Consider the following 12502-nt stretch of genomic DNA (forward strand, 5'->3'; position numbering starts at 1 on the left):
CATCAGCACTGTGTCAGTGGAAAATGGTTTTCTATGTCTACTTATGTTCTTGCCTCCATCTCAGGATGGTGGATGTTGGAGGGCAAAGATCAGAGCGCAGGAAGTGGATCCACTGCTTTGAGAACGTCACGTCCATCATGTTCTTGGTTGCCCTGAGCGAATATGACCAGGTCCTTGTGGAGTCTGACAATGAGGTAAATAAAGATTTCTTTTTTTTTTTAATTTTTTTTAACTGTGTCTGAACTGGTTTGAATATGTGGAAGAGAAAGTAGTCTCAGATGTTGTACAGAGGCGAAAAGGTTTGATTAGACTAAACACCCTCATCTACCTTAATTGGTTCATTTCTCATAGCATCTGTATTACCATGATTCACATAACTATTGTTATGATTCAAATGCTAAACTGGTATTACTATGGAACCAATCCTAAAAACTATTGTATTACCATGGTACTCCCCCTAAAAACTGGTATTACCATGGTACACGTCCTAAAAACTGGTATTACCATGATTCCCATCCTAAAAACTGGTTTACCATGATTCTATCCTAAAAACTGGTATTACCATGATTCACATTCCTAAGAACCATACCATGGTTCATGTCACCTACATTATGGCATTTGCATTCCAAGACCAAAGTTAAATTTTTACAGCAGAGGCCCGTGCTCTACTTCTGGCTTTGGTACATATTGAAATTGCAAAAGAGTGGAACTTTATTGTACTCACTGACTCAAAATCCTGTCTTCAAGCACTGGAATTTTTGAAGATGGAACATCCCATTATTGTTGATATTTTAATGAAACCAAATGAGCTGCAGAGGAAAACTTACAACATAATAATAGTTTGTTGGATCCCGGGACATAGGAAATCTTCATGGAAATGTGCAAGCAGACACGTTCGCTAAAAAAGCTCTCACAGAAAGAATTAAAGAGTGCAGAATCCCACCCTCAGACCTTTAGCCCCTATTCAACAACTATATTTTAAATAAACTGATGGGGAAGGATGTCTTCATAACAAACTATCCTGTGGTTGGAATAAGATACACTTATCCCTTCAAATCTAGACATGACCAAGTGGTATACACAAGATGTCATATAGACCACACTAGACTGACCCATGGATATTTATTGAAAGGTGAACAACCACCAAAATGCCAATATTGTATCACTTTTACTGTGAAGCATTTGCTCCTGACCTTCCCTATTTTTAACATCATGAGACAATGCTTTTTATCTGGAAAAACCTTAAGTCTTGTTTTATAAGATTCCCAGGAAAGCTCTTGGAATTACCAAAAGTGCAAGGATCTTTTTATAGAATTGATTTACTGTACTGGATTGAACAGTCTTTTTCCCATATGTAATGTTTTTTTGCAAGGTGTGTTGCATTTGAGTTGTTTGATCATCACCTGTATTTGCTCAAAATGACCATTGTAGCTGAATAAATGCCAAACAAACTAAAACTAACCATGGTTCACATTCCTAAAAACTACGGCATTACCATGGTTCATATTCTATAAACCGGTATTGCCATGGTACATATCCAAAAAATTTGATATTACTGTGGGTAGGAGTCGAGAAAACCAGTGCACTACCATGGTACATGACCAAATTGAATGGTAATGCCATCATATTAAAAAAAAATTTTTTTTTTAGTTTATGATATCTAGAGTTCTGCAAATCTGATTCCCTGAGGTCTTGCTGATAATTAGTTTGCAAATGGTGTAAAAACTGTTTGAAAAACCATGTTCCAAATAGTTTCCTAATAGAGCTCTGTGGCAATTGAAGACTATAGAATCCCATTAGCTATAGTACAATGTAAATCCAACCACAGTTATGCTCAATGATGCATTAGCCCTTATTTCAAGCACTGCAGGGCCATCCTCTCATTATGGACTTTTTGGTTTTAAATCATACAGAATCGAATGGAGGAGAGCAAAGCGCTGTTTCGCACAATCATAACCTACCCCTGGTTCCAGAACTCTTCAGTCATTCTGTTCCTCAACAAGAAGGACCTGCTGGAGGAGAAGATCATGTACTCTCACCTGGTAGACTATTTCCCTGAATTTGATGGTAAATATTTCTTTTACAATTTAAGTTTCAGATAAAGCCTGCAATGACACCATGTGGTAGACTTTTGAACTGCAATTACATGTGTTGAAATGAAAATATAACATGATGATTGTGGAAGATGTCCCTTCCTCCACTCTAAGGTGGCTTTCACACAAGAAACGTTCCAGATTCACTTTTTTTTTTGTATTCAGTTTTGTATTTATTTCATGATCTCGTTTCATTTTTAATATCGTTATATCTTAAGGGTGAACAGATTATGTCCATAATTTGTCCAAAATCGGTTTTGCAGATAACTCATTTAGTTAAGCATTTGTTTTTGTAATTTCAGTTAGCTTTTTAGTGTCATTTTAGTTCTTTCTTTTTTTCTTTTTTACTTTGTTTTATTTCAGTTTACAAACATTTTTAAATCAATAGTTTTCGTCTTCGTATACAATAAAAACCCTTGTGTCGACGCCCCCTAAAGAGCACATTTTCCATGTTGGTTCTCTGTCATCATGCCTAGCTTAGATGAAGGCTAGTTGAATTTATTACTAACCTCTCCACCAACCCACAGGTCCGCAGAGGGACGCCCAGGCAGGCCGCGAGTTCATTCTGAAGATGTTTGTGGACCTGAACCCGGACAGCGACAAGATCATCTACTCGCACTTCACTTGCGCTACAGACACCGAAAACATCCGCTTCGTCTTCGCAGCGGTCAAGGACACCATCCTGCAGCACAACCTCAAAGAGTATAACCTGGTGTGAGAGGGAGAGACCGAAAGAGAGAGACACCTGCAGCCCACACATGGCTGAAAGCACTACACACCTCTATGTATTAGACACATGCACAATAATTGACCGCTTCACCCCATTAGCCACTGGATCTTCATGTTCTTAGTCCTTTTATTTGCCTGTTTTTCTCTGGATGAGTGTTGACTCTTGGCGTATCCCTCCAGTTAATAGATGTATCATCTTCCTCGTTTGTTCTCGGTTAAACATGAGGGCTGGGCCACTTAAGTGTTGCCTAATGATAAATGGCATTAATTTGCTTTGTAGATGGGCTGCAGGTGAGCTCTACCTGAGTGGAACTAAGGTACGAACTTAACGGAAACACTCTGGGTGAAGATGCACGCATCTTTAATGAAGAGTGGGCAAGATGCTTAAAGGACATCCTGTGCGCATCGAGTCTAAACTTCACCTCGTATCACTGAATTTAACCAGGTGTAAGTTTAGCCATTAGATGCTACAACACTAGAGGAGGTGGAAGCGATTACATTTGGTTTAATACTATATTAGGGGTCATGTATAGAGATTCAAGTTTATCCATCACTACTGGCGTACTTTGAAGAGAGATGATGCACCACGTGACTTTTTTCTGTAATACTAGGAAGATTAAATGAGTAATGAAAACCACACCAGTTTTCTAAATGTCATTGGATTTTGTTTTTACAACTCTTAACAAAGTTCCTCCTTCCCAAAATTGTTTGCAACATTTGCCAGTTCCTTGTATTCACAAATGTTCTCTTTATGAGGCATACTGTTTTCTTAAGTTCGATATTTGCCAGTATTGGGTATATAATCAGTACAATTAAAGGGATAGAGCTAGTATGTAAAGATATTTACGGAAGGTTGCGAAAGATTGTGATTTGTTTACATGCTGTTTCACAAATCAGTTAAATTTTTGGTCTTTTGAACAGAGAAATCAAAATAATGGATTACCCAGCCAATTCATTCAAGTTTCTACACCGTATAACATGAATATTTGTGTGGATTTTGTTGTCGTAGATGTGGTGAGGAACATTGAAATCAGAATATCCAGTGATTCAAATGTTCATAAAAATGTTTGTTCCATGTAGGATAACACCTCTTTGGGCAGCGCAGTACAAAAGTGCTATAGAGTTAAATCAATTAGTTTTTTTTTATTTATGTAATTTATGGACCAGATATATAATGATGTGGAAAATTGGACTCACTTTTCCACATGACCGCACTACAATGAAAGTGGGGATTGAGTCTGTACTGCTGTAAAAATCCATTGGCAAGTGATCTACTTTTCTTTTGGTATTTTGTAATTGATTGTCACAGTTCTGTTCTTTTTTGAATATTTGAAATGCTTAAATGGAAGTTGAATTTCCACTACATGAACGTTGCTTTATACAAATAGCAAATTGAGAATTTAACTGGTCTCTGCTTGCATTTTCGTAATTTCAGAGTTTGCTCTTGGTTTCGTAGTACCTTCTTGCTTGATAGCTTTTTGGATTCCTTAGTATGTTTCATAGCTTTTTTTTTTTTTTTTTTATCTTTACAATGTAATTCAGGTGAGTTTTCATACTTTCATAAGGGCTAATTTTGGGCGGAGCTGACAGAATGAAGACTCTATGAAGACTATAGAGCAATAGGTACGCAGAAGTTGGTATAAGAATTGGGGACGGTGTGGGGACTCCTGCCATTTCCGTAGGTTCAGCTTGCAATGTGTCCAGGGAACACCTTGAAATTAAAGATATTTCTGGTCATGTGAGGTCCTCGCAATCTTCAGAATGGATAAAGTCCTCTTTATAAAATTAGTTATTAGTTATTTCTCAAGTAAGCTAATGCATTTGGACTGACTGCTTTCTCCAGAGTACGATCAGGTTAATTCTATAAATTGAGGGGTTAAGTGTTAACCGCTTTCCTTGGTCGTGATAAACGGTGTTCGTTTCACAGTTGTGTTGTGCATTATTTGTCCGGTTTTGGGGCCACAGCGGTTAAACATATTACTCTTGAGGCTCGTGTACTAGTCAGTTTATGGCACACCGTACAGTTCACTGTTTTTGGACAACTTGAGAGATTTATTGCACAGTGGCGCATGTACACAGAGGGACTCTTGTCTTATTCTGTTGAATTGGTATTGTATTATCTTGACAAAATAGAAGCTTGAGAAAATGTGAATCTACATTGAATCTGAGAAGAGACAGAAATTGCGCTTTTAACAATATATGAACCACAGTCACTTAAGAGTCACTTATTGGCAAATAAAATTTCACCAGTTTGTTTTACCTGTAATTGAATGTATTTTACAAAGTTTCTCTATTTGTGACAATTTGCTCTGTTTGGAAGTGTCTGGTTGCACATCTTTGAAAGGATGCAATTCGTATGCGTTTTCCCACAAACATAGCTGTATATATTTGCTGTTCTTTGCATTTTAAATAATCACTTCAGTATCCATTTGAAACTTTACAGTGCATTTTGCATTTATTGTTTGCCAAATTGTCAATCATGGAATTCTTAACTGAACAACCCTCCCATACCAGGCCAGTTAATCTGCTGTTTATTTGTATTTATTTTTTTCTTTTCGTTTCTCAAATATCCAAAATTTGCATACAGTAATGTTTCTTGGTGAATCTTCATATTCCATTTTATACTGTGTTTAATGGTACTGTCGGTGGTCAATATGCCAATTTAAAAGTGGAGGTACTGCAAATTATGATGGCATTTCTGAACATGTGGAAGTTTGACGCTTGTGTATATACAGGCTTTATTTTTAAGGGCTAGGCCTAATCTGCACCTGAGAAACTACAAATTCATTCATTCATTCATTCATGCATTTTCCTGCAGAAAAAACTAAAGCTAGTCATTTTGTACCCATTAAGTACTGAAGTACAGCAAAAACATCAGGATTTGTTGCACAGATGGTAAAAATTGATTTGATTACTGAAGTGCTGTCCATCAACATAGTGATTTTAAGATTTTTGTCATTTTCAAAAGTTTGTGGTGAAGGTTGATATGTTTTCCTCCCTGGGTCAATGCACTGAACCTACTCTGCCGTAAGTAATGGAACTTACTCTACTCTCTTGATGAATCTGTTCCTCCAAACTTGTTCCTGGTACTTGGAGAGATGCAAACACTAATGAATAGAAATGATGCTTTTGCTTGAGGTCCACACTGTTGTGATGGATGCGTACAATATGAAGCTATCTTTTACTTTATTTTCTGATGTCAGTGCATTACCTGAACAATTGTATGTAGGACACTTTAATATAATACATTTGTTTTTGATAAAACAGGTTAAAAATAAACTTGTGTAGTGGTGTATAAAATCAAAGTATTGTATTACTTTGTAATGTATTTCTTGTTCAGTTGGTTGCTCTTTTTTTTCTGTTCTTTTTTTCTATTTTAAAGCATACCAAATGTAAATGATGTACTATATTGAGTGTGCCAATCCCTTTGATTTGTAGAGCCAGACTCTTTACAAGTGCCAATGTTGTGGAAATCATTTAAAAAAGGACTTGTGTATTTTATGGTCCGGTTTTTAAAACAAATAAATAGTAAAAAGTATGTGATTATGGTAAATAACGCAACAGGAAAAGGACAATTTTATTCTGCATTCAAGAATAAAGATGACAAACTGCTGTTTTTAAAAGAAATTTCATTTTAATTGCATGTTTGTTTTCGGTGGAGAGGGTTGGGTAAAGGAGAAACTGCATTAACGTGAAACCCTGCTGACAAGGGGCTTAATTATTGTTCATTTACAGTATTTTAGACATATTTCATTTTTGTATGTTTCATTTCAACCACTGTTGCCTGAACCTCATTCATACATGAAAATGACTTTCATAGCCTTCTCCTTTTAAAGAAAAAATATCCATTTTAAATTGGAATAAAATTTGTTCCTATACTTGTGGTTTTGTGCTGGGCTTCATTTACAGCATCTACCTTTTATGAAAGCTGACCATCTTATAGTTTTTAGATTGTAATTCTCCTTATTTACCATAGTTTACATTGCAGTTATTGCTAATACAATAAAACTTGCGACTTAATTCGGTATTAATTATAACAATCTTCTGAAAATAAAATTTAGAATAGATCGTACACCGTTTGTGAGCTCTTAAATTAAGTCGTTTTCTTGATGTCAATAACTATGCTTAATAAAGTCATTGATCCTTGAAATTATGGTTAGCCTACCACTGTAAATTTATGTAAGGGTCTACCAAAAATCATGAAACCAGAAATTAATAAAAATTACATTTTTGGACAGAATAATAAATAGAGTGATAAAGTGTACATTTCGACACGAGGCTTGGGTTTACAATTTCACACCACAGGCACGAACACTCAGGCAAACGAATCGGTTACCTAACGTAACCTCGGTTCTCTCTAGACGAGGGAACGAGTATTGCGTAAGCTAGCTTACGCTACGGAAGAGATTTTGAATATCTTTTCTGAGATATTGAAGCCAAAAAATTATCCTTAATTTTGTATCATTTGTCAACGCAGTGCAGCAACTGCAGACCTTGAGCGGGCTAGCTTGCGAGCTCATTGGTTGCTCTGCGGCAACTGCTGCAGCCTATAGACGAACTTGGGCGAACTCGCGTCCAATGAGAGGCGTCCGCGCGCTTACTGCATCAAAGCCCGCCAAAATGGGCGTGGCTAGAGTGCATATAAGCGTAGTTCGTGAGGCTGGAACCCTGGTTTTCATTGAATGAAGCGAAAGTCGCTCGTGGCGCGAAAGCACGGCCGGCTACGCAATACTCGTTCCCTCGTCTAGAGAGAACCGAGGTTACGTTAGGTAACCGATTCGTTCTCTTACTAGAGGTTATCTCGTATTGCGCTACGGGAACCCATTGTCAACGCCGTGCGCGCCAAGCATCCACTGCATGAGCCCCGGGGGAGCCCTTGTGAGTGGGGAAATAATATTTGGCCGGCAAGAGTGCGGGCCAGTGTGTGTGTAATAATACATAAGCACATTGTGGGAAGGGAACGACAGAGCGGTGGTGCCGGTCTGTGTGGAATGAGTCCCATCAGTGCAGCTCACCAGGGGAGCTGTAGCGTATTAAACCGCTAGTAATTTTCCCTGCAGGGCGGGCACTTCCAGATTGTAAAATCTGACAAAGGTGGAGGGGGAAGCCCAGCCCGCTGCCACACATATGTCGTGAATGGAAATCCCGCTGGACCATGCTCACGATGAGGCCATGCCTCTAGTGGAGTGAGCCCCAATGCCCAACGGGCATGGCAGGTCTTTTGACGCTTATGCGGCAGCAATAGCGTCCACTATCCACCTATGGTGTGCCCTCCGAACGAAACGAAAAGCTGCTCAGAGCGTCTGAAAGAGGCGGAGCGCGCAGTATACAATCTCAGTGCTCTGACTGGGCAAGGGAGATTGGCGTCGCGTCAAGCATCGGATGCTGGCAGCGCCGATAGGGAAATGACCTGTGCTCTGAAAGGAGTACCGATCACCTTGGGAACATAGCCGTGTCTAGGCTTTAAAATGACCTTGGAGTCACTTGGTCCAAACTCAAGACACGCAGCGCTGACAGACAGCGCGTGAAGGTCTCCCACACGTTTGACTGATGACAGGGCAGTCAGAAAAACGGTTTTGAGTGAAAGGTATTTCAAATCCAGGGATTGAAGCGGTTCGAAAGGGGGGGCTTTCATAGTTTCGAGAACTATAGAAAGATCCCAGATAGGAACCGATGGGGGGCGCGGGGGGGTTCATCCTTCTAGCTCCCCTGAGGAAGCGGACGACCAGCTCGTTTTTTTCCCACTAACTGGCCTTGCAGGGGTTCAGCGAACGAGCACAGGCACGGGACTTACATACAGAGAAGTGTTTGCTGGCCGTGTGACAGAGCGGGCAGAGAATGGGCGCGCGCACGTATTCGTGAGTGCGTTTATTGACTCTAACACTCGAGCAGGCTGTGTCCGTTTTATGTGAGTGGGCTCTGATCGGGACACGGGAAGTGTAATGCTTGTGTGTAGAGGTGAACACTGGATTGTGGGCACATTTTCTACACAAGGCTGGTCGTGTGACAGAGCGGCCAGAGAAGGGGCGCGCGCACGGATTCGTGGGCGCGTTTATTGACTCTAACACTCGAGCGGGCTGTGTCCGCTTTATGTGAGTGGGCTCTGATAGGAACAAGGGAAGTGTAATGCTTGTGTGTAGGGGTGAACACTGGATTGTGGGCACATTTTCTACACATAAGGCATGTTTGCTCTTTACAAGATTTCTTTGGGTCGCCGTGAAAACGGCGTTTGAGTGCAGGCAAGCGGGCAGTATCACCAGCTTGTTGGCTGCTGAATCCACCACTGCAGTAGCCTGAGAGAAGGGGACTGACAGAGGGCGAAGCTTTGACGGCTGTCCGGCTGCGACGGGACTCAGCCGTCATTTTCTCAACAAAGCTAGGAGGACTTCGGTTGCTCAGGTTTCAACGCAATCTTAGGCCGAGGCCTGCGGGGGGGCGGCGGTCTGCGGCAGCTGTCTGAGCGCGACCTAGGGCGGCCGCCCTGTCGACGCTGAAAAGTCTGGCTTTGCTGAGCTGGGCGCTGTGAAGAGGCTCGTGCAAGAGGCTGGTCACATGGGCGGCCTGCAGAGGAGCTAGCGCGACGAGGCAGGAAGAGATTCATGGCTTGGGTGGCTTTCTGGACTTCCGTGAAACGATCAACAATGCCACTCACCGCGGAACCGAAGAGACCGGACGGAGAGAGCGGCGCGTTGTCCGTCGCGCTCCTTAGATCTGAAACAGCCTCTGGGTGTCCGCCTTTCTCATCCCATTCTCGAAGGAGGTCCGCTTGGAGGATCTGTAAGACGGCCATGGAATGCAGAGCAGATGCGGCTTGGCCGGCGGCGGCATAGGCGCGGCCAACACAGGCGGAAGTAGTTCTGCAGGCCTAGACGGGAGCACCGGTTTAGACCGGAGGGCGGGCAAAGGTGTGCTGCTACCGAATCCTCTGGATTCCTGGGCCGAGGAGGAGGCTTGGGAGCCTGACCACTCCTCGCTGTCCGAAGCCATGATGGAACAACAACCCTTATCCTCCGCCTCATCATCCCAGATGGCAGCAGTGCGGCCGCTCGGTGGCAACTGCGCGTCCCGGGGGGGCAGGGAGGGTGAAAGCGAGACTCGAGGGAGAGGCTCCGGCGAGGCAGTCGCTTCGAACACCGGTTCCGGCAGCCTTTGGGAGCGGCGCTTCTTATTGCGCTGGCGAACGAAGGCGCGCGGCGGCTTCGGTTTTGCATGCTTCGAGTCGAGCCCGCAGGGTCGACATCGGAAGCTCCTCGCAGAGGTCGCATCTGCCGTCAGCGAGGGCGAGCTCTGCATGTTCCCATCCCAGGCAGAGAGCGCAGATGAGGTGGCGGTCTCCGGTGCTGAGAGGAGCGCGGCATGAGCCGCAGGAAGTGCGAGGCATCTTTAAAAAGACGCTCGATACTCTTTTTGTGAAGTTCACTGAGGAACTTAGCTTGCTCTAAAAAAGGATACGTCGCCGGATGGCGTAGCTCACAGGATGGCTGAAGGTGGCGAAGACGGCCGGCTTCTTCGAGCGCTGTCCAAGCTTGCTAGATGCCCCTCGAATGGCGACGCGGCTTCCAGTTCAGAGATGCGAAGAGCTTCGCTGAAGAGATGAAAATCAGGGTTCCAGCCTACGAACTACGCTTATATGCACTCTAGCCACGCCCATTTTGGCGGGCTTTGATGCAGTAAGCGCGCGGACACCTCTCATTGGACGCGAGTTCGCCCAAGTTCGTCTATAGGCTGCAGCAGTTGCCGCAGAGCAACCAATGAGCTCGCTAGCTAGCCTGCTCAAGGTCTGCAGTTGCTGCACTGCGTTGACAAATGATACAAAATTAAGGATAATTTTTTGGCTTCAATATCTCAGAAAAGATGAATCTTTCCGTAGCGTAAGCTAGTTTACGCAATACGAGAGAACCTCTCGTAAGAGAACATCAAATTACGCCGTCTTTTTTTTTTTTTCAAGATCATGAATTCGGAGGCTTATTAAATTCTGGTGATATAAAAATGACGCCATAGGCCTGTCTGTGTGAAATGTTATGAATAGAAGCCAGCAGTGGCTATGCTAATAGGCTAACAGATTAGCTAACTGGAGAAAACAGAACAGAGAAAGTTTAATTTCACCATTTATATCTTCGTTTAAATTAAATGATAGGCTATGTGACATATAAAAGTTATTCTTTGTTGTATTTACACAGTTAAGACAACATTAATCATACAGCGACTGCACAGTATATGAATACTTCTTTTAGACAATAAAATCGCTTTATGATCGTCTTGGGTGTCTCAAGACCCGCTTTGAAAAATTTCCTTTTTTTTTTTTTTTACTCGACACGCTATTAAAACAACTTTGAGCTGCTGGGGAAGGGGAAAAACAATTGTACGTGGTATGACGGTCAAAAACGTAATAATAAAAAAAGCAATGATAGACACAAAATAGTGTTCGTGTTTAAACGTTTAAATCGAATATTCGAAGAGCATTCTAATGTATGGAGCCTCCTAGAGTACAGGGCGGGATTATTTATTTATTTATTTTCTGAAATTTGCAAAGCGACTTACAGTGCAATTATTACAGGAACAATCCCCCCGGAGCAACCTGGAGTTAAGTGCCTTGCTCAAGGACACAATGGTGGTGGCTGTGAGGTTAGAACCTGTGACCTTCTGATTAACAGCCCTATGCTTTAGCCACTACGCCACCACCACTCCAAGTAATGCGTTCTCTCTGAATAAGTTTTGAGTTCCCTCACAATACATGTTGTGTGCCTTCTCAAAAGTTTGCGTTCCCTTCCCTCGCAATAAATTTGGTGTGATCTTGCAATAGTTTGCGTGCCCTTGCAATAAGTTTTACATGCCCTCTCAATAAGTTGTCCTCTCTGAATAAGTTTTGACTTTCCTTGCAATACGTTTTGCATTCCCTCGCAATAAATGTTGTGTTCCCTCGCAACAAGTTTGCCTGCCCTCGCAATAGTTTGCATGCCCTCACAATAGGTTTTGCGTGCCCTTGTTTTTTTTTGTTTTTGTTCCCTTGCGATAAGATTTGTGTTCCCTTGCAATACGTTTTACATGTCCTCGCAATAGTTGTGGCCTCTCTGAATAAGTTTCCTCGCAGTAAGTTTGGTTTTCCTCAAAATAGTTTGAGTTTGTTCCCTCGCAATAGTGTGTGTTCCCTTGAAATAAATGTACAATTGTTTTACTACAGTAACCATATTTAAACCATGATATTTGAAGTGAACCCATAGCGATAGTACATGAAAACAAAAACTATGGCAATAATCATCCTAATTTGGAGGTTATTATAGTTTAACTTTTTACAAATACCACAGTTTAACTATTTTTTACTATAGTAGCCTAATATTGTAGACTGTAGTAACAACAGCTAACTATTTCAGGAAACATATCCAGCTCTAGGGGTTCCATATTAATGCTGTTGGGGGCCACATCCACACTAATAAATTTTCGTTTGAAAACGCTTTAATTTCGCTACATTTAGGCCTCTCATCCACATTATAACGGTGTTATCCACCAACGAAAACTGAGCGTTTCGAAGACGCTCTCCATTAGCATACTTTGGAAAACGATGACGTTAGGAAACTGATAACTGGAGTTTTAGTGTGGATGTGGCCTAGGTAGGGCAGTTCACTAGGATTTGAAACACGTCCACATTTACTCACCATCCATACAGTCAGCAGCAGCCACCA

General features: G+C 41.9%; 1 protein-coding gene across 3 annotated transcripts in view; it reads left to right on the forward strand.

Moving 5' to 3' along the window:
• Window positions 1–6689, forward strand: part of LOC127640955 (guanine nucleotide-binding protein G(q) subunit alpha-like) — a 32895-nt gene extending 26206 nt beyond the window's left edge. For all 3 annotated transcript variants that reach the window (XM_052123694.1, XM_052123695.1, XM_052123696.1), the window contains 3 exons: window positions 65–194; window positions 1914–2067; window positions 2621–6689. In XM_052123694.1, the coding sequence (XP_051979654.1) occupies window positions 65–194; window positions 1914–2067; window positions 2621–2811 (475 nt within the window). In that variant the 3' untranslated portion in view covers window positions 2812–6689. The remainder of the gene's footprint in view (window positions 1–64; window positions 195–1913; window positions 2068–2620) is intronic.
• Window positions 6690–12502: the final 5813 nt, after the last annotated feature.

The sequence above is a fragment of the Xyrauchen texanus genome, chromosome 50 (assembly GCF_025860055.1).
Source record: "Xyrauchen texanus isolate HMW12.3.18 chromosome 50, RBS_HiC_50CHRs, whole genome shotgun sequence".
Classification (NCBI taxonomy): domain Eukaryota; kingdom Metazoa; phylum Chordata; class Actinopteri; order Cypriniformes; family Catostomidae; genus Xyrauchen; species Xyrauchen texanus.